This window comes from Amblyomma americanum, chromosome 1, assembly GCF_052857255.1.
Source record: "Amblyomma americanum isolate KBUSLIRL-KWMA chromosome 1, ASM5285725v1, whole genome shotgun sequence".
In the NCBI taxonomy this organism is placed as follows: Eukaryota; Metazoa; Arthropoda; class Arachnida; order Ixodida; family Ixodidae; genus Amblyomma; species Amblyomma americanum.
In genome coordinates this window covers 224,197,448-224,225,319 of record NC_135497.1, presented here as the reverse complement: position 1 = coordinate 224,225,319, position 27,872 = coordinate 224,197,448, and the positions used below count along the sequence as shown (strand labels likewise).

The 27,872-nt window shown below is 45.9% G+C and overlaps 1 protein-coding gene and 1 long non-coding RNA gene across 2 annotated transcripts; both read right to left on the bottom strand.

Moving 5' to 3' along the window:
* Nucleotides 1-3,376: 3,376 nt before the first annotated feature.
* On the bottom strand, nucleotides 3,377-19,538 carry LOC144095335 (chromosome-associated kinesin KIF4A-like). The gene is made up of 9 exons (XM_077629103.1): nucleotides 19,370-19,538; nucleotides 18,424-18,513; nucleotides 17,728-17,986; nucleotides 16,500-16,610; nucleotides 10,057-10,232; nucleotides 6,841-7,056; nucleotides 5,109-5,252; nucleotides 4,350-4,439; nucleotides 3,377-3,586 (listed from the first exon to the last, which is right to left on the bottom strand). The coding sequence occupies exons 1-9, from the start codon at nucleotides 19,493-19,495 to the stop codon at nucleotides 3,527-3,529; spliced, it is 1,272 nt and encodes a 423-aa protein (XP_077485229.1). The 5' UTR covers nucleotides 19,496-19,538; the 3' UTR covers nucleotides 3,377-3,526.
* Nucleotides 19,539-24,891: 5,353 nt separating this feature from the next.
* Nucleotides 24,892-27,053, bottom strand: LOC144095328 (uncharacterized). Its single transcript, XR_013306718.1, has 4 exons — nucleotides 26,969-27,053; nucleotides 26,766-26,828; nucleotides 26,503-26,625; nucleotides 24,892-25,112 (listed from the first exon to the last, which is right to left on the bottom strand). It is a non-coding gene; the product is annotated as an uncharacterized LOC144095328 (long non-coding RNA).
* Between the last annotated feature and the right edge of the window lie 819 nt (nucleotides 27,054-27,872).

Below are 27,872 nucleotides of genomic sequence, written 5' to 3'. Positions count from 1 at the left end.
ACCCCCATAGCCCTTCCGAAAATTTACTCTGTCATCTTTCTAACCCCTATCCCCCATCCCCAGTGTAGGGTAGCAAACCGGAGACTCACATCTGGTTAACCTCCCTGCGTTTCCTTTTCATTCTCTCTCTCTCAATCTGGCAGCCGAGCAGAAATCATCATCAGCGATTCCATTCAGTGCCGTGCGCATGGAGCAAGAAACACGGCCGTGAGCCATTTGTTGGGCATGGCTATAGTTCCTGCGTGATTGCTACAGGCATGGCTCTCGCCGAAGCAGCGTTGGTATAGCGGGTGCCACAGAGACGACGCCCAAACGTCCTATCCAACGTGGTAGCTGCAGTATACGTTTTGTGCGTGTTGAAAGCAATGGCAAATGAGAATTTGCAGTGGTCCAGAGATATGATTATCGTCCCGGACGGGTTTTCGCGAGGCGAATAGATGTTTACTACGACACCCATGGTATGCCCGGCCTGTTTGGCCGCACTTCTCAACGCAGATACAATCTTCTTTGCGACGCTTAATTGCTGCTACGGTAACCGCGGTTTTCGCTAACTGTGGTTACTAACTGCGGACCAAAGCGTAGTTATCGCGAACTGAGCTTAGCGGCCCCGGCTTCCGTCGTTAACCGAGAAAATGGAGGCGCCTCTGGACGGAGGGTGCACGTCGGCGCCCAAGTGCCAAAGCGCGCGAGCTGTCCAGCTTCAACAACGTGCATTTTCACACAAATCATTTTTCAAGAGCAACACATTAAAATAAGAAGTGCCTAAAGTGCCGCCCGACGGCTCTTTTAAACAGCTTTCGAATCACTCTGGCCCTTCGAGTACCGTCCGACGGCGCATCAACAGCTTTCTGCAGCACCGTCTGCTCAAGCTGCGAAATATTCTAGCGCCGTAACGGCAAAAATAGGTCCGGTCCCTGCCGCATCACGAAAGTAGGCGACAAGTTTGCAACGCTCGCAACAGCGGACGTCGCGAGCCTAACGCAACGGTGCCGGTGCACAACGGCGCTCGAAGTGCGCCATTCCAATCGAAGCCGCAGTGGACGGCGCTTCGGAATTGGCCGACGCTACAGTACATGGTCTACTCACGGCACCGCCTTTCTGATAACGCCATTGTATCTTATTAAAAGAGAGATCTGATCGATTTTAGCGATGTCTGATTGGAAGCGTAGCTACCGTGCAAGCAGACCAGGTCAGCCGCACCACATCACCGGCAGCAGCTGCTATGCGGCTGTGTAGAGAAACTTGCTTGTATCGCAGCTATCACTTGTACCAGCAACTCGATCAGCATATATGGGTGGACGATCTACAAGAAGGATTTATATTTGACATTGCTTTATCCCTTGGATTAATATTCACTGGAACAGCAAATTTTAGCGCGCTCTCCTGTAGCGCGAAAGGGATCCGCCGTAGATAAGGTGTTTGCTTAGCGCGGCGGTTTGCGGCGGTGCACGGAAGTATAGCGCTGCCACTGGAAGGCATCGTCGGACGGCACTTCATTTGTTGCATCCAAAGGGCAGTTGGTTGCCGTAACCGAGTACGGTGGCTCCGAGATGTGTGATAACGGCGAATAGTGATAACTGCAGTCAAGTTCGGTAAACGCAGTTAGGCTGTTCGTTTGGCTGGGGACCCGTCGACCGTGTTCATTGCCTTGATTTTTAGCCGTGCGGGAATAGTCGCTGGCATCGGAAACAAATGAACACGAGTGTTCCTAAGATGGCCCTGAATATATTTGTGCTAGTATCAAACACAAGAAAGGCGACACGATCGCTGACGACACAGCTTAGCGATGCTTTAGAATGACACACGTACCGTTTGTGTTATTGAAAGCGACCGAGACTACGGACGCGAACGAGATACGAGCGGCCTCTCGCGCGCTCTTCACAAAGTTGGCTGCTATTTGACGCAGTGAAACAACACCGTCCCTTTCCGTCAGAAACAACTCAGGTAGGCTTAGGCCAGACTCTTTATTAGTAAGAAGCATGCTGTCATTTCACGTTATCCATGTGCCGGCGATGCCTCGTTTCCGTACGCGTCTCACACCTCGCTGGCTGCAGACACAGCAGCATGCTGGCATCGCGACTCCAGCCTTTGCCGCCGGTTTCTCGGCGGTGGTGGTGGAAGAGGGGAGGGCACAGAAAGCAAGAAGGTCGTCCGTAGTGGTATCGCCGTGGTTCAGAGCGGCTCAAGAGCAGTCCGGCTGGCAGGCCGCCTGCCGTCCCTAGCGAACGTGGCCTTCGCTCTTTATAATGCACATGGTACCATTTGTTAAAAGCACTGACATGAAAATTCAGGAGCAGCGAGGCCTCAGTGGCTAGAAAAACGAAATCCGAGGTAGGGTTAGTACCATATTCAGCACGCGAGGAATCGAATAAGCATTTTTCTCCTCAACCATGCTCGTTTGTCATCCTTAGAACTGTCTTGGTATCGATGCAGGTTCGAATATGTAATTTTCATCGGGAAAATGCCATCTGCAAAAAAGACTCATCAGGCATTCGGAAAACGGGAATACGGCATCGCTTCACCAAGGCGAGAGGGAAGCTTAGTAGGCGTTACGGACTGCCTGGTGCTGTTTACTCGTTCGGCCATTTCTTTTTATTTTCTGGTGTATGCCCCCGCCTCCATCTCGTGATGTCACAGTGCAAGCACAGCCTTCCAAGTGCAGTGAGTATATAAAGAATCTTGAGGATAGCAGTGCAAAAGAAGAGGACGAAAGAGAGAACACGGGTTGAAGTTTACTGATATGGCGCGACTTTCCTATTCTTCAGCTTGAAGTCAGTGCTTGTGTGTAAACTCGTCTCTGTTCTCGTTCACTGCTGTGATGCGCTGAAATTCTTCATAGATCACCAACTAGCCCGAACAATCCCCTTTCTGTGTAGCAGGAATCGTGTCCTAAAAATGGTCGATCATGAGTTTTAACCAATTTATACTTTAATGTTCATGCTTTTACTTTATTAAATTTCTTTTGTTTTACTAGACCATTGCAGGCGAAAATGTCAATGCCAGCATTCGACTATGCTTGAAACCTCAAGAGCGCTTGGGATCCAAGCAGGATCCGACTCGACTGCGCTTGAAAGTGGCCACGTGACAACCTCTGATCTCCATTGGATTTGATGGGCATTGACTCAATGAGGATCGAAACTGCCCGTGTGACAGAGGTATAATTAATGCAGAAGTCAGAATTTAGCAAGCTGGAAATAACAAGTTTACACTGTCCTTGGTTAAAAGGGCTGCAACTCCTAGTTCTCCCAATGGCACTATGGGCATGCTTCTAATCACTACAGTATCGCAGAGCTGTCAAATAATGAAGAGCACTTAGCAAAGAAAATGTAATAAAGATGATGTGTATTTTCAGAACGTTAAAGAAATCACAGGGTGATAAGACTGCTGGCTGGCTTTTTCTACACTAGTGAGTGCTAAGGTCGGCATTTCTTTGCCACACCACTTCAGCCTTCACAAAGTCAGCTGAGAAGACAAACTGACTGCACAGTCACGAGTGTGGCGGTATGTCCTCCTCCAGAGTCTTCACTTATTCAGTCTTCTTCTTGGGCTCATCTTGGGCGTTTTGGAGCTTGTATATCTCCTGGGCCTATAGAAGTTGCACGGAGAAAAATAAAATGCACACAAATTAGTCTTGGTTGAGGCCTTGTGTGCAGGAATAAAAGATAGCAGACGGTTTAATAAAGCATGGCTAAGCGCGGAATATCATTTAGTAGCACTAGTTATGATGGGCACGTAAGGTCCTTACATCCCAAAAGCATTTGACCTAAAGGCCTTTACCCGGAAAGCATTTATCATGAAGGCCTTCACTCAGGTGTACCCTTCACCCAGGCCTCCTAGTTGTGCACACCTGGCAAGATGTCCACAACCCGGTGCGTAGGTGGACCGCCTGCCAAAAAGCAGGCTTCAGAGACGTACGAACGGCTGCCTGGAATCAGAAAGTTTGCCTAGTAGTGCTATCGCACTAAAATTAAAAACGTTGCCAGTTTTATTTTTTCGGCACGGCAAATGAGCGAAAAAAATTGAGAAGCGGTTTTGAGGAAACGGCGCAGTAACTGTCTCTCTTATCTCGATGGGTACCCGAACCGCGCCGTAGGGAAGGGATAAAGAAGGGAGTGAAAGAAGAAAGGAAGAAAGAGGTGCCGTAGTAGGTATCCGGAATAATGTGGAGCACCTGTGGATCTTTAACGTGCGCTGACATCGCACAGCACACGGGCGCCTTTTGCGTTTCGCCTCCATCGAAATGCGGCCGCCGCGGTCGGGTTCGAAGCCGGGTACTCCGGCTCAGTAGACGAGCAGCCTAACCACTGAGCCACCGCGGCGGGTACAAGTGACTGACAAGAAAAAAATACCTGGCCCTCCAGCCCCTCCACCAGTGAGGCACAAATGTCTTGGTGAGACTCAGTCGTTGAGTTGGCCGAGTGCTTGAACAAGGACAGCTCCTGCAGCGCACATACACAGAAGGTATTAGAACAGGTTTGTGTATGTGCAATGTGGGGCACTGTTATAGTAAATGTAGACATCACAAAGCAAAGTACCCTGCGAAGCAAAAGAACGAACTTCTAATTCTTGGCATGACGCTAGATAAGAATCCAGAAATAGCTTTTCCCTCTGGCAAATGTTGACGAAGCAGCATCGGTGGTATACAGCACAATGCAATAGTGCTGCTGGTGTAACCTGCTTTTGCAGAATATAATTGCACAATGGACCAAATTCACAATTCGTGAAGTCTGCTTGTGCATATTACACGTTCGAGTAGCACCCGCACCACACAACCGTGTTCAATAATGGTGTCCTTTGGCGCGGGGGGCATCGACGGGCCCATTTAATGGCATTAGCAGTGCGCCAAAAACATATTTATTCGCAGTCATCTTTGTGCCCATTCACAAAGTACCAAGTTGGCCACAACTCATTCGCATGCGAAATATTCATGTCACTCTTGTCTGCAGTGCTCCTGAGCAATGGCATATTAATCTGACACAACGCCTTTTTCCAGTTACTACTTTTTTACAAGTTACGAAGCAAATGCGTAACATGCAGCTGAAATAAGCAGCTTTGCAGGTAAGAATTATCCTAGCTATATAACAAAGTACTGCACGCCCAAGCTCCACCTGGAGTTCCTTCTTGACCTCAAGGATCTTCCGCTCAAAGCCCCTCTCGAGTCTCTGAACCTTGGCCTCGAGCTCCTTGATGCGAGACATGCATTCAGCCGGCGCGTGCTCCTCGCCCAGCTTGCTGACAGTCTTTTCCATAGGCTGTAGGGAAAACCAGGAGACATTACCAACATGCACATGGAAAATAGTGGTAATATGAGGGACCTGCATTTCCCAGACAGCCACTTGTTATTACGTCTTTATTTGTGCGCTTACTGATGAGTAGTTTCTGTGCAAAATTTTCTCGCAAAGTAACAATCTTGAGCCTGCCAAGTCACATATTCAACACCAGTATCTGCATGGTACGTACAGACCAGAGGAAAGAGGTTAAAGCACAGAAGAGAGCCTGTGCCAACCCCCGCAGTGCCGTCATGGTACTGTCAGAATTCCTCGCAGAGGTATGGCTGATACAGCGAGCGTCGTTTAAAGCAATGTTTACTCAAAACAATGCGAAACTAAATATTTTCCAGTTCAATCGGCGTTGAAGCATTTAGAAAGTAATGTTTTACTTCTGAGCACTTTGAGCTGAATGTGTCACAGAAACAATGTTCAAGTTTCAGTTTCACGGCGGCAGTAGTTGTTCAAGTTACAATCACATAACATGAGAAGGCCAATCTTGCCATGAAATTATTGCCTCCCGCCAACAGGCGCACAGTAATAATTGCCCCCATGATTAGCAAAAAAATGGGGAGAGGGGTGCGGGGAGTGCGGCTGATATTTTCACTCTTAAGGAAGTGTATTGAGCTTGGCTTTGAAATGCTTGCGCTGTGCAGAGTGCAGGCCACCGAGCAGCAGCAGCAGCGGCAGCAGCTGCTGAAGAGCAGCTGCTGCTGCTTCAGCAGCTGCTGAAAGAAAGAAGCCTTGTAGCTGTGAGTAGTCAAACAAAAAAGGAAAACTTTAAAGGAAAAAAATAAAAATAAAGGCTCTTCAACAATTAAATGTCGACGTGATGTGATGGACACATATATAAACTGCCTTTGAAGGAAGTACTAAAGCTCATGCAATTCCTTTGCAGCCCTCAAGGAAAAAAAACATGGCCAATTTCCCTGCAGCCTGAAAAAGCAGCCTCCACCTTGCTTTAGGTGTGCACCAACATTATAGTCCTAGATAAACGTTTTTACTATCCTACCCATTAATGCAGCAGATAAATGGAATCTGGGCGTAATGGGCAGTCATCAGCTTGATCTGCCAGCCAGTGTACTCAAACTGATGCTTTGGTCCCCTACCTATATCAAGTCTATTAAAAAATGTTCCCATTAATTCAAATAAACCTTCTATCCCCTTAGCGTTCAAATTTTTCTTTATAGTCGAGTTTAATTAAAGCCAGGACACTACAACAACTTTTTCAATGTTTTTAGCCTCACCGGAGCTCAAAACCTTCAAAAAGCACCAAAGAACCCCATGTGCCTTTGCTTACATCCCTTCATGCTTAACATGCATGCAGAAAAGAGTATGCAGGTCCATAGTTCCTGAGAAAAATGCACGAATTCAATTAAAAATGAGCGAAGCAATCTGCTATAAGCAACACCAGCACGATTACTCCCAAAGTGCAGTGGATAAAACGAAAGAGGGGGGGGGGGGTTGAGGCACGTACCAATCTAGGTGCTCGGGGAACCCAGAAAGCAAGTCGAAGGAAACCAAGGGCTGCGTGGAACCCACTTAAGTAACCGCTGTGTAACAAGGCACTTACAGAGATCACCTGCTCGGATTGCTTTCTCGCCTGGTCCTGTGCCTGCTGTAGTTTGGCGGCCAAGCGCCTGTTCTCTGTCTCCAGCTGCGCATTGTGCGCAAGCGCCAGCTCCAACTTATCCTTGAGCAGCTCTGCGTCCTCCGCTCCACCCGATGCTATTGGGTTCTGCACCTCATGAGTTGTGCACCTCATCAGTGCAGCCTCAGCCTCCTGGAGCTGCAAAACATTGTGAGCGAGCAAACGCATGTTGAACCAATTCGCACAGGGTAAGTGACTCAGGGACACTCAAAAATTTTCAGCCACAATAGCCAACTACTGCGAATACACGTGAGAACACTGAGGGGGACACCCTCAGTGTTCTGCGAAACTCAAGAAGTAATCTATACTCACAGGTCAGTCCACAATACCTTCCAATCTCATATCACCTGGTTTGGGAATCCTGCAATGCCCGATATTCTAGTACGGAAGATTCGACTCCCTTTCTTCCTCCATTATTATGAGAATAAATAAAGTTCTGTTTGCGTGCTTTCCACGTGGCCAATCCAAGTGATGCTTTTTCTCCGCTACGCTAACAAGTGCATAGTATATGCCTTAGTACATCAAATGATTGACGTGGCGCCATCATTTCTTGAAGCATGCGTGTGCCGTCTAGCGGATTTTTAATGGGATATTACAATGTACTGAAGATCCCCTGGCTCAAGTGAAAAACAAATGTACATCTGTCGATCATTTTTACAGCGTAAAACTTCCCCCTTTCGTTATATTACTGGTCATATTTTATACGTGTATACTAAGGGGTTGGACTTTTAGGTATTTATTTTTGAAAATTTGGCGAACTTTTATCGGTAGTTATATCAGAACCGAGGTCTCAGTTTTTTCGCCGAATAATATTTTGAGGAATGAAATATTGACTTTTCCCGGTAATATTATGCGGCAATACTATGTAGTCAATGGCCAATTGAAGTCTGCCTGTGTTTTTGTAATCACGAACATATTATTTACCAGCAATCAGAGTGCAAACATTATTAATTCAAGCTGTGCTTGTACAAGAAATTGCTGCCTTCATTAAAAGAGTAAGTCAAGTTATACAAGATAACGGCAAGACGAAAACGAAAGTTGAAATTTACCGCTAAGGTCTAGGTTGACTTATTAATACTGGGTTGTCGCGCTGGGCTGAGCGCAAGGGAAGGGCATCACGTGGTCTCTGTGTTGATGGCAGGGATGGAACTGCCACCTAATTTTTCGTGGTAGCCAGAACCTACCTTTTCGTGACGCCCATGCACGGTTCCGTGTCAGTGTCCTGCATGCAGTTGATTAACCTGCCTAACTTACTAGCTGCTCTAAGCAGGTGATGATAGTGAAGGAACAGAGCTTAGCTTGCAGATGGTGAGGAGTTGCTGCTTCCCCGTTACCACAGGCGCGTCAACTAGCAGAGCAATACCTCAAGTCACACAGCTGCGCTGCTTATTCAACAACACTATCGTCGCTTCATGCCCCTGGCTTCCGGCTTGCTAAATTTCAGCTTTAACTCAGCGTACTTTCATTCAACAGCCAGCTATCTCTGCCTTGCATGCCAAGAATTCAGAATTCGGTTGAAACTGAATTTGAAAAACTCACATCGGCGCACACTTATCGTTTTAGTTCGGCTTAAACCGAAATGTCCAAGCCCTAGGTACACTGCTAGGTGGCTGAGCCCTTTGCGAGGTCGTTACAATTACGCTTGTACGAATATTCTTTGAAGACAATATGAAGTGAGTAGTAGTAATTTAAAATTTATTTGTCTTTCAGGATAGGAAATGGCACAGCAACGGTCTCACATATCTCAGTGGACACCCGAACCGCGCCACAAGGGGACACTTTGAGTAATTGCACACTTTGAGTAATTGAGAGCACACTTTGAGTAATTGCAAGGTAATATTTTGAATTCTTTAAGGCAGGCACTCTCAATCTTGAATATTTGGCTTTCTACGAGAAACCTCCCAAATTTTCAAATCTGTCCTTTCTTACATAACATGCATGCATAAAATAGCATGCACATGCGTGACCGCTAAAAACCAAACAAATTAAATTAATAATGACTGCCTTTATAGTGGAAGTCTGCTAGAATTAATTATAGCATAGGTCCCAAAATAAAGTACGCCAAAGAAAAGGTGGGATTGGGGTGAGCTGGCATGGTGGCGCCGGAATGTGTCGAGTCGGCAGTGCTCGGGCAATCACATGAGGATGACGACAGCAAAGTGAAACACAAGACAGTATAGCGATCCTCGTCATCGGCCAAATGCTCAGCGTGGTAGACATGCTGAGGTGGCTCGCGAGCTCACAACATGAGCACATGCAATCCTAGCGGGCATACGAGTGACGGGTAAACCTGTTCTTGACGGCGAAGGAAGACAAAAGGAAAGGACCGTATTCACTGCAAGTGACGTTTTCCTCCGAGAGGAATCTGCAACATGCTCTGAAGGATTGTTGGCACGCTAAATACGAATTTCTATCCAGCGAAATTACAGTGTCACAAAGTAAACTGCTGATTGCATCAACTTCGTTAAATCCAGGCTTAACTGTATAACACGACCACAGCCTGTTCAAGCCAGCTACAGCCGAGGGCTCTGCAAAAATGGAGACGGCACACAAAAATATGAAAGCAACAGGTGCGTTAATATTATTGGCAAAACGACATATCATGGTGTAATGCATGCGAAGCCAAAGAGTGCAGCACAGCCTTCGACACGTTGATGCATGCAGACTCCCGTAGAGTAGCAGCCGCCATTGCTGCAGTGCCACCGCTGCTTCACGCTTCGTGCGGCCTGCTCCCAGTGCCCGTTCTTTCTTTTCTCTACCTCACTCATCTCTTCCAGTGTCTTCTCTTTCTCATCGGCCCGCGCCACCCTCGCCTTTGCCCATGCACACCGAGAGACAGCCCAAGGTTGCCGAAAAGTAGTCTTCTAGCAGCTCGCGAGTCAAGTGGTGAAGCTCGCTGTAGCTATCGTCGAAGTAGCCGAAAACAAAAAAAAAACACTATGTTCGCACCTTGGTTTGGGATATAACGCAAGATGCGTTCCCAAACCGACGCACAAAGGAAAAAAACTCTCGTTACGTCCCGACAAATATGATAATTGCTTAAGGTACTGAGTGGCCATCGATGCAATACCATCCAAGTACCACGAATGCTGTTTGCTGTACGGTGACCTTAAGGTTGCATTGCAAAGAGAAGCCCACCTTCTGGCGAAGGTTCGCGATCTCTGCCTGCGTTGGATCGATGTTCGCCGTTGGCTTGTTCTTGATCTTCCTAGCGCGGTCTGCGTAGCGCAATGTGTCCAGCGTGTCCTCACGGTTGCCGCTTGCCGGACTAATGCAGGCAATCATTACAGTGTGGCTGCTACCTCCCAGCGAATCTGAGGAAAAAAAGTAAATAAATAAGAATGGGGAGGAAATCAAATGCTAGGGAGTGACAGATTTTTAAGAAAGTTCATGCAAACAAAATGTAGTGTCGTATGCCGAAGATAAACTGCACAGACCACGAGCATACTAAACACAATAGATCTTTGACCAATTAAAAAACCCGTCGGACCTTGAAGAATATTCAAATTAAACATTAAATGGCTAATACTTCACACAAGAAAAGTCGGAATAACGGTTCTCAAATTTCAGGGCTCTATAAGCTGAAAACCATGCCTCTATAAGCTTGGAAAGCAAGACAGGTACTGCGTAACCATAGTAAAACAAGCTTATTGGTCATATCACCAACGCCAAACCACCTTGTGAGTAAGTCAAAATAATTTGAATATTTTAGAACGGTCCCTAAAACTTCAACGAAAACACACAAGGTAATCATTCATGCCAGAATGATAAAAATATAACTTTCCGCACATCAATCCCAGTTTTGCGCTAGTGCTCAAAGCATAGGACTGCACACATGGTGTGCCAGGATCGCAAAATCTTCCCACCATTCCACAGCTCGCATCACACTAGTTCTTATGCGGTGAGTCACAATTTTGACATGTATAGGCAATTCTCAGAACACGTACAACCATCTGTTACATCCTGTGATGACTACGAAACTGTTTTATGTGCTCAGTCAAAAAACCTGCTAAAAGCTGCAAAATATACTCGACAAAACAGGTTCGTCAGAAGCCAAACTATACCAGCTTTTTGCGAGGAACCAAGTGAGCTCATCTAAAGGCCGTTAACCGCTTAAGCAGGTTTCCAAACTACATAAAAGCTCATTAATTGGAATTCTGCAGGGACGCCAACCCAGTACGAATTAACTAAAGCTCGAACTAACGAAAGTGAACAGAATATGCGGAACACTGTGATCGGGAAGCAGTCGGTTAGCGACAGTACCCTATTTCATTGTTCTGAAATATTCAGTCATCACCTTTTGCTTTTTTTTTCCTGGAAGGCAATGACCATCACATTCTCTTCTCAAGCTCGAACTATCTGAAGGCCTCTTTTTTTCCCCTTCAAAACTTAAGCATAGGAAGGCAGCATTCGGTGTGCTCCAGCTTGTGCAGCGGAGGGCGCACCGGAGGCGCAAAGGGAGTGTGTGACCATCACAAGGCTGGAAAATCGATCAACGTGTGACCGTCACGAGACTGCCGCTTTTCTACCAAAACAATAGCACAACCTCAGCGACTTGCTGATTCACACTTGAGAGTCGCGGCCGTTGAACGACTGTTTAGGACGAAACGCAAAAATCCTCAGTGTGGCTGCACGTACGCTGCCTGATTTTCCAGCCTTCTGTCCCGAAGTCGCAAACTGCCAAACCTATAAGCCTGGTTTTTGGCCACATCCTAATTTGATAACACACTATTGCGTCGACATCACACTTGGTTTCAATTTCTCTTGAAGCATTTTGGCGCATTAATTATCGCAAACAGACGACAATTTTAAAGCATTACGCCGTGACACACTGCTTAGGATGGCCGCTAAGGCCACAGTACCGGTGCTGCTTTTCTACATGTCGTACGGAATTATGCGCTCCCGGTAGCAATAACATTATTTTATAACGCTTCATCAATTCTCTTGTAAGGTGAAACTTCTCGAGTTTTGAATAATTTTTTTATCTTGTTCACCAATCTCGCACTGTGGTTACCGGACATTTTGGTATACCTTCTTCATCGTTGAAGTGACTCGAAACATGGTTAGAAACGTGAATATCAAACGCATTGCACCGAATTCTTTGGCATCTGGAGAAGCGCGCGTGTTTTCGAGGGGACAATTGAACTCATGGGTGTGTGATGGCTGACGAGGTAATATATATGAACAATTGTGTCTGTTATATCCCTGACACATGACAATCTTTAGCGTCACTCACAATGAGTGACCCATGACTTTAGTATCATTCGAAGAGTGCATCACAGCGATCTGTAGTGACTAGCGCTCTCCCCTTTTGTGTTCAGAGCCGCGGTGCGCGGACAAATGAAGCAAGTATAGAGCCTGGTAATTGTCAAAGTAATGCACCATTGTACCCTTTAGACAACTGCCCTTTACACTCGATCTTGAAAGCTGGTGGCAACCGACGGGCTTCAGGTTCACGCATATTAAGGGACATTCCCCTCTTTCCTTTTCAGAAAAAAATGCATTGGAGGGCGACAGATGCATCTCCCCTAGCACTAACTCCGTTTGTGGGCAAAGTATGAAATGAGAGCTCAGTCTGCGAACAAGGCCCATTTCTCAAGCATTTCACCCTGCTAAAGCCTGGTGCTCGGGTTACTCCGGGTGAAATGCTTGGGAAATGGTTCTTTGTCCCCGCCTTGAGGAAACAACAAATACTTTGTGCCATGGCGCTCTTTGGACGCAGATGCTTTTGCGCCACAAAAATTCTCTATGATCAGAATAACGATTTTTGTTTGCAAAAAACCGTCCTGTAAGTCAGCCGTCCTGGAATTTAGCACCTGGTATTTTAGCGAGTACTAAATTGCGCAAATCACAGGTGAGAGGCCCCTTAGAGCTACTTTTTCTCAAATTATTTGCGGAAACAATTTTTGGGAGGTTATTGTGATTCGAAAAAAGCACAAAAGTTAGGTCCTCGCGGATAAATTTGTTTATAGTATATTGCTTGCAGTTCGAATAGTGACGACGAAACTTCTGTCGTTAACTGGTGCAGCGGCGTCTCCTTGCGAAAGCGATAGCGAGGAAGCAAGCTACCTGCGCAGCACGAAATTTCATTCCGAATGCAGCTTTTTCTTTGCCATGTAGTGACACCTCATGAGGCCCCTGTCAAGTACGCAAGTACCCGTCCGAGAATAAGCTAAACTGTAGTGATGTTATATTTGGCCATATGACACCCGAATTAAAGTTGTATGGCAGGAAAGCCGTAGTCGGGACCAACATTAAATAATCAGTGCAGGAAATCCCTCCTCCTAGGCGTGCAGCCAGAGACAGCTTCAAAAAGTTTCCTGAGAACTGTTCTGCAATAAAATGTGTTCATTAGCCTGCGACACATGTCGGATATTAGCCTACTTATCACGGCTCAACTGTATTATCAATGACTTACCATAGACTACTGCGATGCAAAGCAGTTTCGATATACGCGCCTGACTAAAACGTAAATTAGCTGACGTGTAGCAAGAGAAGCAATCGAAGCCTAATTCATGTTATGCACCGCATAAATTCATTCATGCCAGGCACTTCCGCAATGCATTGCATTATAAAGCAGTCACTGTATATTAAAAATAACCACTTTGAGCATCCGACAGGGCAGCAGCTTGGGCATGTTGGCTAATTATTTGTAACGGAACAGCGCAAAACATAGGGACAGGAGACAAAGCGTTTGTCTCCTGTCCCGGCGTTTTGCGCGGTTCCATCACGAATTTAGCATCCGAGACGGCGTAAGTGTATATGCTGACCTAGCTGCACAATAGTAATTTTCTACGGGAGCTATAGCTATGCATGCAAGTACTTGCTAATACATTTCTCTTTATGTCTGTGAGCAGAAAGATCCGAATTGCGAGTATATGTGCAAAAATTTTATACATCTGTGCCTGCTTACGCAAGTGTATGCTGAACACGAATACCAACCACCGTATCATTGCCCGGCGTTTTCTGCGCTTGCCCCAAAATGGCGGTCACGGAGGCGGTGTCTCCACCCTGTATGGCATTGCACTACATCGAGTCACCATAGCATCCCGCCGCTGGTCACGCCATTCATCGCTCAACAACAAAAGTTAACCCAGCAAGCTACTGAAGCCTTCGAGATTGGCGTTAACAAGCAACGCATGCAACAGCCGGGTACAAATCTCTGAGGTCTCGCGTAGCTGCCGTCACCATGCTACCGATAACACGGAAAGAGCCCTGCCTCCACGGTTATCCAGCCTCCCAGCTCGCACACCAATTTTACCCTCTTCACATCTCCAAAGAGGGCATGCAGCCTCACTGGAGCGCTGCTTTTTTCGATGCGTTCCCAGGCCGCCCAGGCCGCCCAGGCGCGTAGTTCAAGTTACCGGTGGCGCAAACCGTTACAGTTCGAATTAACAGGCTATATTTTCTCATAGACTCTAAAGGAGCATGAATGGATGAAGTCGAACAGTTTTAAGGCGAAAGCCTTCAATGGCTCATACTCCCGGTTGAGATCCTGCCCATCCTTTGAATCGCCAACTGAAAGTCATGACAACGGATGTGTCGTCATACCGTTCGTCTGTTCGTTACGCTCTTCAACTCGATAAGAAAAAGAAAACCTTTGCGCACGATTGGACTCGAACCACCATCCTTCCGGTCCGCAGACGAGCGTGCTAATGACTACGCTACTTCATGCCAATGCATATGCAGTTCTCCTTGTCTAGGACGCCGGAGAGTGCGGAAAGGCGTCGAATCGGACGACGGATGCCTCGCAAACATCCTGCAGTGCCTCCAGCATTTAAAAACAAGTATGTGCTTAATTAACGTCTTAACCACAGATCAATGATGCAAGCAGCAACACCGCGCTAAGGGCTTTCGCCTCACCGCCCTTTAGGTCAACAAAGTGCCCCGTTGAATTGTTAATTATCCAGAGATTCGAATTAATAAAATAACAAAAAAAGCAAAAAAAGCAAGCACATAACGTACTACTGCTTACTGAACTTCGCAGTCGTTACTAATGCACTCAACAGAACTGAGGTCAGCGTTTGACAGTTAACTGCTCCACAGTGAGAGCTTGCTTGGAGTCGTCATGGTTGCCACATCACTGCTGGCTGCCTGAGATTCCGCCATGCCAGTTTCAACGTTTCCAGAACACAGTCGCTCGTCTATCTGGCTGTACTTGGTTAACGGCACAGCTTTTCTCCATTCGCCGATACTTTTGTACAATCTTCTCAGTGCATGCAAGAGTGCAGGTCAAGGTCAGATATCCGAGGTTAGTGGCGCGATGCGCGACGCACCTTTTAGGCGCATGCGTAGAAGCTTTCAGCTGAAGAGTAGAAACAAGAAGACTGCGTGGGGTCCATCCAGCCAGCTCGGCCAGTGTTCAATGTATTTCGTATCAGCGAGTTTCGAGCAGTGAACACTACCAAACGGGAGTCAGGCACCAGCGAACTGCAGGAAGTCACTTTGGCCAGTGTGAAGCCATCATACCACGCACTAATTGTCTGAGTGCCACTGCTGTCTGCATAATGTTATGTGAAGCACTGAAGAGCAAAATTAAGCATCGTGCTGCTATGAGTGGGCTGCACCCCAGTTATAAGCGGAGTAACGCTGCTTTACCAAGTGCACTTTGGTGTTAGAGTTTGCGAACTCGGGCATTCTGACATATCACTCCTGGCCTTCGAATTAAGCAAGCCGGGACAACCTGCCAGCACAAAATATCCGCTAAAATTTGCATTATAAATTACAGGGCCGCAGAAATTCATTGAATTGCATGAGATTATACATGAACTAATATTAATGACACTTACTCCAAAATACGTCATTGCACTGCCTTGGCTAGAGATTCATAAAACATGCAGATTATTTGAGAGGTACGAAACTGATACAGACAGCAATGCATAATAGTAACTGTAGCACGAAGACATAAGCATATCGGTCGGGATGTTTACTGCGATATTTGCTCAGGCAATTTTTTTTCAATAACACTGCCGACCGAGGAGTTTGCATGCCTAGAAATGCCCTAAAGCAACTATTTTATCTTGAACTGCAGAAAGGCAATAGAGATATGATGTACAAGTACACTCACCACCAAAAGATTATAGAATGAAATTTTGGCACAAAATACAATTCTTTAGCATCAAGGGAACATTACTCAAGATTGAATGATTCCCTGCAATTTGCAAACCTGCAGAATTAAGGCTGCACAAGTTTTTTTCCACGCTTTGTGCAAAGATGACGATGAAGCCAAAATTTTTTGCCAATTACTATGTTTCATAAACTTGACTGCCGGTGTAGAAATGCGTTCAAGTAGTACTGAATTTGTCTTTTGATTGGGTGCGTGCATAACCAGCTGTAATTGATGCACCACATAAAATGCTACACAGGGGTCGGAAACAGAAGCTGCGTGGGACAGCTCACCGAGGTAGTAGGGATACCAATGCCTTGAAGGCTGTATACACTACAAAACTAGATGTCTATGAAGACAATAAAAATTGTGCACTGTGCTGTGCAGAGCGTACAATAAGTGCCACATTCCAAATGCAAAACTGCAAAACAGGAATGCCAAGAGAGCCGCACAGACAGAAAATTTCTGTACGCACCCTGCAGCAATCTGGTCAGCTTGGAGTTCCGGTACGGAACGTGGAATTTTCGTTCGCTCAAAGAGCTCACGACATTGCCAAGAGACAAGAGGCCATGGTTTATTTTCATGCCTGTAAACAAATTGGGAGTACAACCTCAGCCATGTTTCGGAGGTGAGAAATATTAAAAAAATTCAAGCTCAGTGGTAACTAAATGATTAAAAAAGCAACATATGACCAAGAACAGGACGGAAATGATTATCACAAGCGCTAGGTCTGGCAAAATCAAGCAATAAAAATGCTATTCGCAGTGTGTACAAGATACGAGTTATGAGGAGATGCCGGCCTTCTACAACAAAAGCAACGTGGGCCAGGCGTCCTCCAGACCACTTGAGCGAGATATGCAGTAAGGCACGTAGCAAAACGATACATTTCTCTCCATGCATCATGTAACATATGACTGCTGGCCTTGAACACACACCGAGAAAACTGCAGAAAGTACGAAAACTAAAGCTCTCAGAGATGACATGGCAGAGTAAAAGGTGCGTAAAAAACATCAATGAAAAAGATCATGCGCTGCTGAGTGCAAGGTTTGAATGTGTTAGCAAGCAGTTGACCACACTAACGACTGCTTAGCCATTTGCAAACACCTTTCGTTGGCCATTGCAAACACTTTCATTTATTTGCTTTTAACTACTGCTTAGCCATTGCCACCACCTCCTTGTTCACACCGCATCATCCTTCTTTTGTTGCGTTTTTTCTTCACTTTTATTTTGTTGTTTTTATTTTTATTCTAAATATTTTGACGTTTATTTGTTTTGTTTTGCTGCTGCCTTACTGCACAGACTATGTTCAACTCTATCCAACAAGAAAGACGGCACTCGTCATTCCTATGAGGCTAAGTACTTGCTTCCCACGAGGGATTCCCGAGTTCGAATCCAACTCCTGGAACTTTTTTCTGCGATATTTTTGGGTTTCTGTGACGCCAAAGGACCACGTGGACATTTCTTAAATCTCTCACTGCGGGCAGAGGTGCTAGTACATTAAAAAAAATTTATTTAAACCACTGGCTTTGCAGGCAGTGCGACAGCAATGCGTCTTTTCTATGCTTCTGCCAATTCCTTTCATCTGTCACTGCAGTTTGACAACTGTGCCTATTGCTATTGTGGCGGCTCGTGCAGTTCAGTACTGCCGACGGAGTCGCCCATCGAAAAATACTCGCTGAAACATTGAAATATCAGTGACCAACCTTCCTTGAACCTCTCGCCAATTGCCTTGGTCTTCTCAGCCCGTTCGGAACCAGCGAGATCTACAAAATTCATTTTTGCCACCGTCGTGGCACCTCCGCTCTCGTTTTGTTGCTCCACTGTCAGTGTCAGGATGGCATGCGACCGCGAGGAGCAGATGTTCATATTTGTTGCCGCAGTGATCCGGGACGCAGAGCCGATGCCAACCAGCCTGAGTGTCTCATCTGCGGTCGCCACTTTGTGTTGTGTCAGGTTGGGAACCTGCGCACACAAAAGTAGAGTTAAAAATAAGAGAGCTTGTTGCATAAGCAGGTCTTCGTGAGCAGGGTGAAAACTGCAAATGGGAACGAACGCAGAACGAGAAAGAACTACACTCCTCGCCCCCCCCCCAAAAAAAATAAAAAAATATAAGGAGCCCCAAGCAAATCGGAAGTGCGATAAAGAGTTCAAAATTGTACAGGTTAGGCCACAAAACAAGCACAGCAAGGTATGTTTTGCATACTGCACATAAATTCAGTCACATTACTTAGAGAGTGTAGCAGAATGAGCAAACCCCATCTTTTTACTGATGTAGGGCCCTAAAACATGAACTGCTTGCTCAGCCAGGTACTACATTTTCCTTGCAGATAAAATTCAAGTTGCATACTATTTTTTATGCAGTTTGTGCAGGGATGTAGAATATAGGAGTGGAATCTCACCTTTACTGTACCAGTCTTGTCTTCCCGAATTGCAAGTGGCACCCTCCCTCTGCTGTTTGAGAGCAAGTCGAATATTTGTTCTTGGTATATCTGCAAGAAATTTGCAACAGCAAAAAATCCATAAGAAGCCAGTTTGCATGCTACAGACATGATGCAACACCCTACATTTACATTTAATTCTGGACAGTGTGACAGCACGAAGCAAGGCTGCACTTGAATGTTCAAATTCTAGGTTACGGGGATTTTATAGCGAACCATTGAATGCAAAAGATCCTCAAGGTGCATACAGCATGCGGTGGCACTTAGTAAGCGATAAGCATGCATGCAAATTAGAGTGAAGAACAAGTGATGCCAAACAAAAATTTGCAACGGCTAAGCTTGCGGCTTGATTGATGCCCATGCTAAGTTTGGACATGACGATCCATCACAATCGCACTTGGCTTCGTGCATGGCACAGTCTTGTTGCTCCTCATGCTTTCGCTCCCAGGCAGGGGTAGGAAGCTCCAGTTAGTATCGTTTTCAACTACTTTAGTGCATCTGGTGACCGGAGGACTCGCATTTAAAGCAAATCCTGCACATGCAGCACTCATGTCTCATTTTTAAAATGTGAGATAATTTCTTGAAATGCACTTACGACGCACAATTGTTTGTATTTTGGAAAGCGAGAGCAGGTACAAACTGTGGCGGTAGCCGAATTGTCCAAGGCATCGGAAGACAAAGCTGTTATGTTTGCGCCGGCAGTGGTTTACATACCGCTCAGGGACCAAGTTTTTTCCAGACAAGTTCTTTTTTTCTGCCTGGCTCTTGAGGAGAAACAGACCATAATCGCCCATTAGGCAGAACAGCTTTAACAATTTCTTGCCATAAAATAGTTTGGTTGTGTTCACTATGCAATGGCTTATGTGACAAAATTCCAACGTTCATGTATTGCAGAAAACACACTCACCTCCAAGAACGACACACGCACAAGAAAAGACTTCCCTGTGGTTGTTGTCATGTTCTTGAAGATGTCCCCAATTGCCCTGGGGATTATGCCTTCATCGTCAGCATTTTTTGAGCAGCGAATTCCCATCGTGTGGGTTTTACCGGAACCCGTCTGCCCGTAGCAGATCACGGTGACATTAAATCCTAGAACACAGAGCAGGCAGTCACGGTTTCAAACATTTACATGGTCATGAACTCGTTACATATTATGCAGCTAGATGAAGGAAGGACAAAGGGAAAAAGGGTTTGTCAGAATGGGCGAAAAGCAAAAAATGCTAACAGTCACTGAAGCCAATGACAACACAGGATATACGTCGTCCACTGCAAAGTTGGGAGCAACGCTGGTGAATACTCAAGATTACGCTGCACACAACATGAATGCATTCGACAGCAAGAGCTGAGACCGCCACCACTTTAGCTCAGTGGTAAAGGATTGCATGTAACATTGGAAGGTCATGTGTTTGCGGCCACGGATGTCATGCCTAATTTGTACTACTGCCTGTGATTACATCTTATTTAAATCATTACACAATTATTTTTCTCTAACAGACGCTTTCAAAAAGAATGCCTATGCTTTTTTAGGTTTCCACAACGCTTAGCTTTTCTCATACACAAAGCTGGATCAAGCCACTTCAGCCTACACACACTCAACAGAAGGAGACTGTACATCAGCTGTAAATTTTTGGTTGATACAAAACCAGTGCGATGCTTGCTGTTGCTATTTGTGATGAAAGAAAATAACGTGTCAATGCTCTTTTGTTGCACAGGGCACTGTGTTGGTTGCCAAAATTAAGATTAGTGGGAAATATTTTAACTGCAATACATCAAAAACAGCACCTCATAAGAACCACAGGAAGGCTCAGGTAGAACTGCACTTTTTGAAGAAGAACTGCCAATAAAAACAACTCATCATTTTGTCGAGTATGCAGACTAAAAAACATTAGAGGTGAAAAAGTCAATTTTTTATAAATCTTTCCAGTGAACATAAAATAAACCAGTAGACGAATAACAAAAATATTGCCTTCATTGGATCTCTTCAAGGAAAACGACCGGGACCAGTCACTAACACAGTTGCACCTACTTATAACGAATCCGACGGTCACAGGGATAGCGTTCGTTGTATCGTAGTTGGTGGACTTAAGCTACTGCAGCCAAAACACAAGTCATACAAGAGTACCGTTTATTTCTTTAAAAAGTCTGCTATATATATATATATATATATATATATATATATATATATATATATATATATATATATATATATATATATATATATGAAGAGAGCCAACAGTCACCGAAACCATGGTGCATAGGGGAGTGTTTTTAAAAAGAAATTTTTAATGTGTAGTGATAATCTGTGGGATAATATATATATATATAATATATATATATATATATATATATATATATATATATATATATATATATATATATATATATATATATATATATATATATATAAATCTGTCGCCTAAAGAAGGTTACTTATAAAGCAGCAGAAAAAACAACGATGCCGCCGGTGGGAACCGAACCTACGATCTCCGAATATCGCGTCTGATGCTCTTACCAACTGAGCTACGGCGACGGCTGTCCGATCGGCTGCTCTCGGGGAAATTTATGTTTATTGGGTGTAAGCGAACCATGAGTGTGTTCGCCAGCGCCACCCTCGTCCATAGCGGCGGACGTAGTACGTCCTGTATTAGCGGGAGTGTGACGTGGAACGTCATCTAACGGCGAGGGCGGAAAATGTGCGAGAGCCCTCTTATGCTACCTATGTCATCAAGACTGCCAGAACTGAGACCCTCGTTAAGCAATTAGCAGACAAGGTAACGGAAATGAGGGGCTCGTTTTGATAAACTTATGAAGGGAGCCAACAGTAACCGAAACCAAGGTGCATAGGGAAATGTTTTTGTCTTTCATTTTTTAATGTGTAGTGCTAATCAGTGGGATAATAATACTTAGATTAATCTATCGCCTAAAGAAGATTACTTATAAAGCAGCAGAAAAACAACCATGCCGACGGTGGGAGCCGAACCCACGACCTCCAAATATCACGTCTGATGCTCTTATCAACTGAGCTACGGCGACGGCTGTCCAATCTGCTGCTCTCGTGGGTATTATGTTTATTGAGTGTAAGCGAACCTTGAGAGAGTTCACCAGCGCCACCCTCGACCATAGCGGTGGACGTAGAACGTCCTGTATTACCGCGAGTGTGACGTAAACGTCATTTAACGGTGAGGGCGGGAACTGTGAGAGAACTCTCTTATGCTACCTACGGCATCAAGACTGCCAGAACCGAGACCTTCGTTAACCTATTAGCAGACAAGGCAAATGAAATGAGTTTCTTGTGATGCTACCGCGATCCTGCCTAAATTAATCGTGTCTATTTGTGAACGTCCACAGAAAGTCACCTGTTTGAGTCTCAGCGATGTGCACAAAGCGACATTTTGATGATATCACAAAATGCAATTCCAGCGGATGTCTACTAACAGATGTTCTCTTGTGAATGATCTTACGGATGTTTCACGTGTATCTCAAAATGATTGGGACTATTTGTGGATAGATTTAAAATATCTCTGGTTCTCAATTGGACCGGTGTTGCCCGAAGTTCGATCTATCGGATGTGACGGCTAAGTTTTGTACGCTATAGCCGTACATTTCCCTATACATTCACATTGTAGCTTTACGGTGCTCAGCAATTATTGGATATAAAGCATAATTTGATCTAACAGAGTTCGATAAATCTTAACTGTACCACCGAAAGCGACTGAGGCGTTGGCGGAAACTGGTGGTAGGCTGGCGTACTTGTCTTCTGTCCTGACAAAGTTATAAGGACGTGTGCGCAGCGCGCAGTGCTTTTCTCGTGCAGTAAGCACCAACCTTGTGTAAAACGTTCGAGCAGCGCATTGGACTCCAACCAAAGAGACAGCTCGCCGCATTTACTAGGTTCTTCAAGAATAATTTGCACAGAGGTAAAGCTGCATAGACCGACAAACTATAGGTAGGGGCCAGCGGTTCACACGAAAAACATCGGGTACTGTGTGATTTCAGTTTCATTTATTGGTGCCGACATGCTAAGCAAGAGTGATGCCCACTGGTAGGCGTCTACGCGCTGTCTGTGTGCGGCAGCAGGGCAGAAGGTGGAGATCCGATTGCGTGTACACAAGGCAGGCCACGTGATGGGATGGGCCAGCAGACATAGCTTCTCGCATTGCTGCCATTGGTTGATAACCGGCCGTGGACCGTAGTTTCGCTTCCAACAGCACTGCCCCGTCATTCTGCTTCCATTCATACTGCCCCGTCATACTGCTTCCGTCATACTGCTTCCAAAGTTACAATGCCGCTGTTTATTACTTTTTTCTGGGGGGGGGGGGGGGTAGTTAACACTTTCTTGGGGGAGACCATGGAGGCTGGGGTACTCTTCGGTGTGCGCGCAGAGGCGGAAAGCGCGCGTTTTAACGGTGCTTCCTCATTCGCTACATAACCGGGTGGTATGGTCACGGTTGTTCGTTTTATGTGAGACGCATTGCCACACCATAACGCATGTTTTGACGGGAACGCCGCCCTCGTTCGTAATAACCGAGCGTTCGTTACAATAGCGACCGTTATAAGTAGGCTCGAAGGGACACAAGGGGGCTTTTACCGCATGAGGCGGACTTAGGGTTGCTTGACGGCGGAACGAATCACTGGCCCGTCAACGCAACGGTTTGGTCGAAGACCCTTTTCCCAAGCATCTCCTCGCAGAAGAGAGGAGCACCAGGCGGCGGGAAATCTTGTACCCATTAGAAAACCGATTTGTACCCGGCGGCACTGGGGATCAAACGCAGCGCCTCCCGAATGCCTGACCTTATCCTGGATTAACTGTTTCCTCACGAACAGCTTTTAATACACAGTCATACGAGGATGTCATTCCGCCATTAACAAAGTAATCTCGGGGTGCGCCAAGGCTCTGTCCTTCGACCGTTGCTTTTCCTAGCCTTCGTAAATGACCTCCTCTCTCGCATAGCATCGTCCATCGGTCTGTTCGCCGAAGTCTGCGCGTTACACCGTCGCATTTCTTCTCACCATGAACAGATAACCTTTCAGAACGACTGACGTAAAACTGAAATTTGGTGCTCAAATTGGATGATGGAGCTGAACGCAGCAGAATTCAAATTCATGCACGTCTCACTTAAACGTTCTAACATTTCGTATGAGTATTCACTAAACTCAACTATCATATCACAGGTTGAGTCTTACAGGTACCTAGGCGTCCTTATCAGCAATAAACTAACATAGAATCAGCATATCACAAAACTAGCTGCTGACATTTAGTACACTGCCGTAGTGAAGGGCTCCGGAAATTTCGACCACCTGGGGTTCTTTAACGTGCACTGACAACGTACAGTACACAGGGTACACATTAGAAGGTCACTTTCGCTATCACCGCTATTCATTCGTAAACTTGGATACGAAACTTTTATCTGCCCGAAGCTCGAATACGCATCCCCCCATCAGACGTACCTAATTAACGAAATTTAATCCATCCAGAACTGCGCCGCCCATTTCATATCTTCAAACTATGACTTTCGCTACAGCATCAGCAGTCTTAAGACGCCTCTCGGTACCCGCCCACTACCCTTTAGAGGTAAATTTTCTCGTCTCTGTCTGTTCCATAAACTGTACCACAAGACTTCCCCAATTTCCGTGATTCTCTACAAGTTCCAACAGTGCACACATCATATCGTCTGTTCAACTCTATGAGCATCTGTCGCTTACATGGACCTACTAACACCCTTAACAAATCTTTTTTGCCAGCCGTAATTAAGGAGTGGAACCAGCCTCCTGACCATGTTGTAATCGAACGTGATCCTGTTAGATGCAAACAATGCCTGACATGTCATCTTGCCATTACTTGCCATAATGCCATAAATTGTTGCTTCCTCTTATCATTACAGTGCCTCTATCACTTGAAGCGTGATTTTGTACTTGAGCCTTTTGACTGTTTCATGGTCGTTTTGGCCAACAATTTTTGTGTTATTTTTATGCGCTACCTGCTCTCTCCCTTATGTATTACCCCACCCAGGGCATTTAAGGGTATAATAAATGATTATAAGTGATGATCATGTCAGCCAGGAAGGCAGCTTGCATATGCGAGCAGTAGCAGCAAAGAAAGCAGGATGACTGAAGCCAACAAGAATTTTGAAAGCTTAAAAACGGGTGCTGAGGAAACACACCTAAGAAGTAAACATCACATTTGTCGGAGCCAAATGACACACTTATCAAAATCTGACGACGAATTTCATCGTCAAAATTCTTGCACTGATTGTGGCACCAGCACCGTTGTTCACCCCAAGTCGCATGTAAGCAAGGTGCCAGCTGACTGACCTTTTCGCGATTCTCGGACCTACCCCAGTGGCGGGATCAGAAAGGAAAGAACTGGAAGGGGGGAGGGGCGTATATTTTAGAGAAGTATGCTCACCATAGAATATCTTTGGCAGAATTTTGGAGACACAGGTCTCGTATACAGCCGCTTGGCTAGAGTCTTGGTCAAAGACGTAGTCGTAGGTGAACTTTTTTTCACCACGAACAGCCACGGTCTTCTCGCTCGGCTCTAGCACGGTGCATTCCTGGCATCCTCCTATAATCTCCTTGGATATGAGCGGGCGGCAACGGACGGCCACTTTTACAGGAATGTCATCATTTGACGCCATTTAACGATAAGTCTGCAGGAAAATAAACAAACGAACAGTAAAATATGTCAGAAAACAGTCGTTCTAAAGGAACCCTGAAACAATTTCGATGGGCATACTCTAGTGCAACAGATCTGTAGAAGTGGTCTTTGCGGATATTCGAGTCAAATATGAAAGCTCTGTGTCGAGCCTATAGTTTATAAATCATTTTTAAAAACTGCTCGTAATAGCTCGCAACCGATTAGGGCGACACATCACCGCCGCATCCCGATGATGTCAGTGGGCAGTCTGGGCGAGCCTTGAAGTTCGCCCAGACATACCCAGACTGCCCACTGACGTCATCGGGATTCGGAGGTGAGGTGCCGCCCTAATCGGTTGCGAGCTATTACGAGCAGAAATTTTGTAGCGAGTTACATTGGCCACGAACTTGAGATTTCGCTGTGGCACTCCCGAGGAGGAGGAACAGAGCCGTCGCCTAGCAGCGGCTGCAGCTGGGGAACGCCTCGCGCTCGCCGCGGCATCTGGCATGACGTCACACCACGCTCCTCGCTGCGGAGCCGCCCGTACCCGCCCTTACGCGCTTAACCGCTAACCAACGTATTTGGTGGCGCACTATTTATGGGAGCCACTGAAACCCCCGCACACTCACTGAATAAAAAAAAACATGTGTATAGGCTGGGAATCGAACCAGGGCCTTTGGCGTTTGAGGCAGAGACGCTAGCACTCCACCATAACGGCTAAGGGCTTGATGTTAAATAAATGCGCATCTAGTGAATGCACGGGTTTCATATATTAACTCTTCCGATGCAGAAGTCGCCACGCTTTCGATACGTATATCCTGGCCTAACAGAGCTAGGCCAACAGCAATTTTTTAAAAATGATTTCTAAACTATAGGGTCCACACAGAAATTTGACTCGAATACCCTCAAAGACCACTTATACGGATCTGTTGCACTAGAATATGCCCATATATATCATTCAGTGTCCCTTTAAAACGGACGTGAAAAAGAGAGACAATTTATTCGGACAGAGAAGTTAAATAGTTTGCAATGACACGCTGGGAAGCAGAGTGTTGGGTTCGTGGATATGTGGCGGGCCGTTGCGATTAAAAGGTGACCCGTCGCACTTAATCAAGCGCGAAAAGAATTGAGTATACTGCTTGCAATTTAACAATGTAATCCAACGGTTCATCGCAAATGAACGCGACAGGGAAAGTTCAATGGCTCAGAGAACCATTTCAACTTCGCAGACGCGAAACCGGGAGTGAGAATTTGGAAGCAGGCCAAGTTTATAATTTATCTTTGTTTATAGATAATACAGCCTGAGCAGAATCATGCCGCTCCTAGTAATGCATCTCTCACAGTGGAGTGATTTCGTTATGTACGAAACAGAACCCTCCCCTGCGGTGCCTGGAGCACCTTACCCCTTGGGAGGCTTGAACCACCCTAGTGTCCTCCTAGGACCCGGTCTGGAGCCTCCGCGTTTTAGGTGGGGCCGCGCAGTGGGGCTGAGTGGGCGCCCAAGAACCTTCGTGTCTGGAACTCCCCTGTTTCAAATAAAGCTTTCATCACCACCAAAGAGCAGTAAAAGTCACCTCAGTGAACGTAAGAGAAGAACCGAAGGCAGGCAGTCCCGACAGAGCTGCCAACGTGCAAGAGACAGACGAATGAGAACCGGTACACTTACCACAACGAGTTCTGCGCAGTGGTGCCGAGTGGGGGCCCAAGGTCCTCAGTGTCTGAAATTCCCCTGTTTCAAATAAAGCTTTCATCAACACCACCAAGCAGTAAAAATCACCGCAGTGAACGTAAGAGGAGGACCGAAGGCAGGCAGTACCGACAGAGCTGCCAACGTGCATGAGGCAGACTAATTAGAACCGGTACACTTACAGCAACGATAAGATCCTTGGGTAGAGGAACACGCGAATTCAAGGCGTAAGGAGCAGCAGTTGAGTTGCGAGATGGCGCGTCTCTGCTTTCGTCTGTTCGGTGTTCTAGCACGCACGCGCTACGGCGGTTATGACTGGCTCACGAGGTGGCGGCTTCGGCCGCTATAGTACTTATCCGCTTCACCGTATTTAGAGCTTTCAGCGCTTTCAATGGTTTCATACTTTAAACCTGAGTTTGAATGCCTTTACAAGCTGTTTTGTTTTGTTTCGAGGTGCAGTTTTTTTTTTATATGGCAATAGTACGGCACTTGGGACTACGGTACGTTCTTGGCGGGTCGTTTGATTTCTCATGCGCGCAGTGCATATATATCGGCACGTTGATAGGCGCGCTGCTGCTGCTTCCGAAACCACAAACACCGTTCCTGCACTCTTGCTGTATCTTATGGGCACACGCACACATTTGGTACCTTATTTTCAATGCATATGACTCGTTTGTTGTGTAGCTTGCAGCTTACTGCAGGGCTTGTTTTCTGGCCACGATCGCGCTGATGTTGTGATTAGCCTCGTGGCCAGAGGTGGGCAAATGTCCTCATTTTTATTTTTACTCTCTCATTCTAACTTTTGAATCCATGGCTCTCCCTCACCCTCGCCCTCATTTTGAAATATTATCCGGCCCTCCCTCATCCTCACTAATAGTTGTTTTAAAACTCGAGTTATTTTTAAAGTCGGCAACTTCTGGCGATATTACTGATTATAAACATGTAAGGAAAGCCCTCAAGGCACTATTGGACGAGAGGCTAGATGCTTATACCGGCGTATGTTGTTTGACCTTGAGCTACTACATGAGATAAACCGTGACAGTTACGAGTTGAGCCCCAAGATATCACTCTGCCTTTACTTCTGGC

Excerpts from the sequence above, each read along its gene's own strand:
- LOC144095335 (XM_077629103.1), bottom strand. The coding sequence starts at position 19,495 with ATGGGAATTCGCTGCTCAAAAAATGCTGACGATGAAGGCATAATCCCC. Across the intron at positions 10,233-16,499 it reads GCTGACCAGATTGCTGCAGG|ATTCGCTGGGAGGTAGCAGC; the intron begins GTGCGTACAGAA and ends TTTTTTCCTCAG. Across the intron at positions 7,057-10,056 it reads TCGCGAACCTTCGCCAGAAG|CTCCAGGAGGCTGAGGCTGC; the intron begins GTGGGCTTCTCT and ends AATGTTTTGCAG.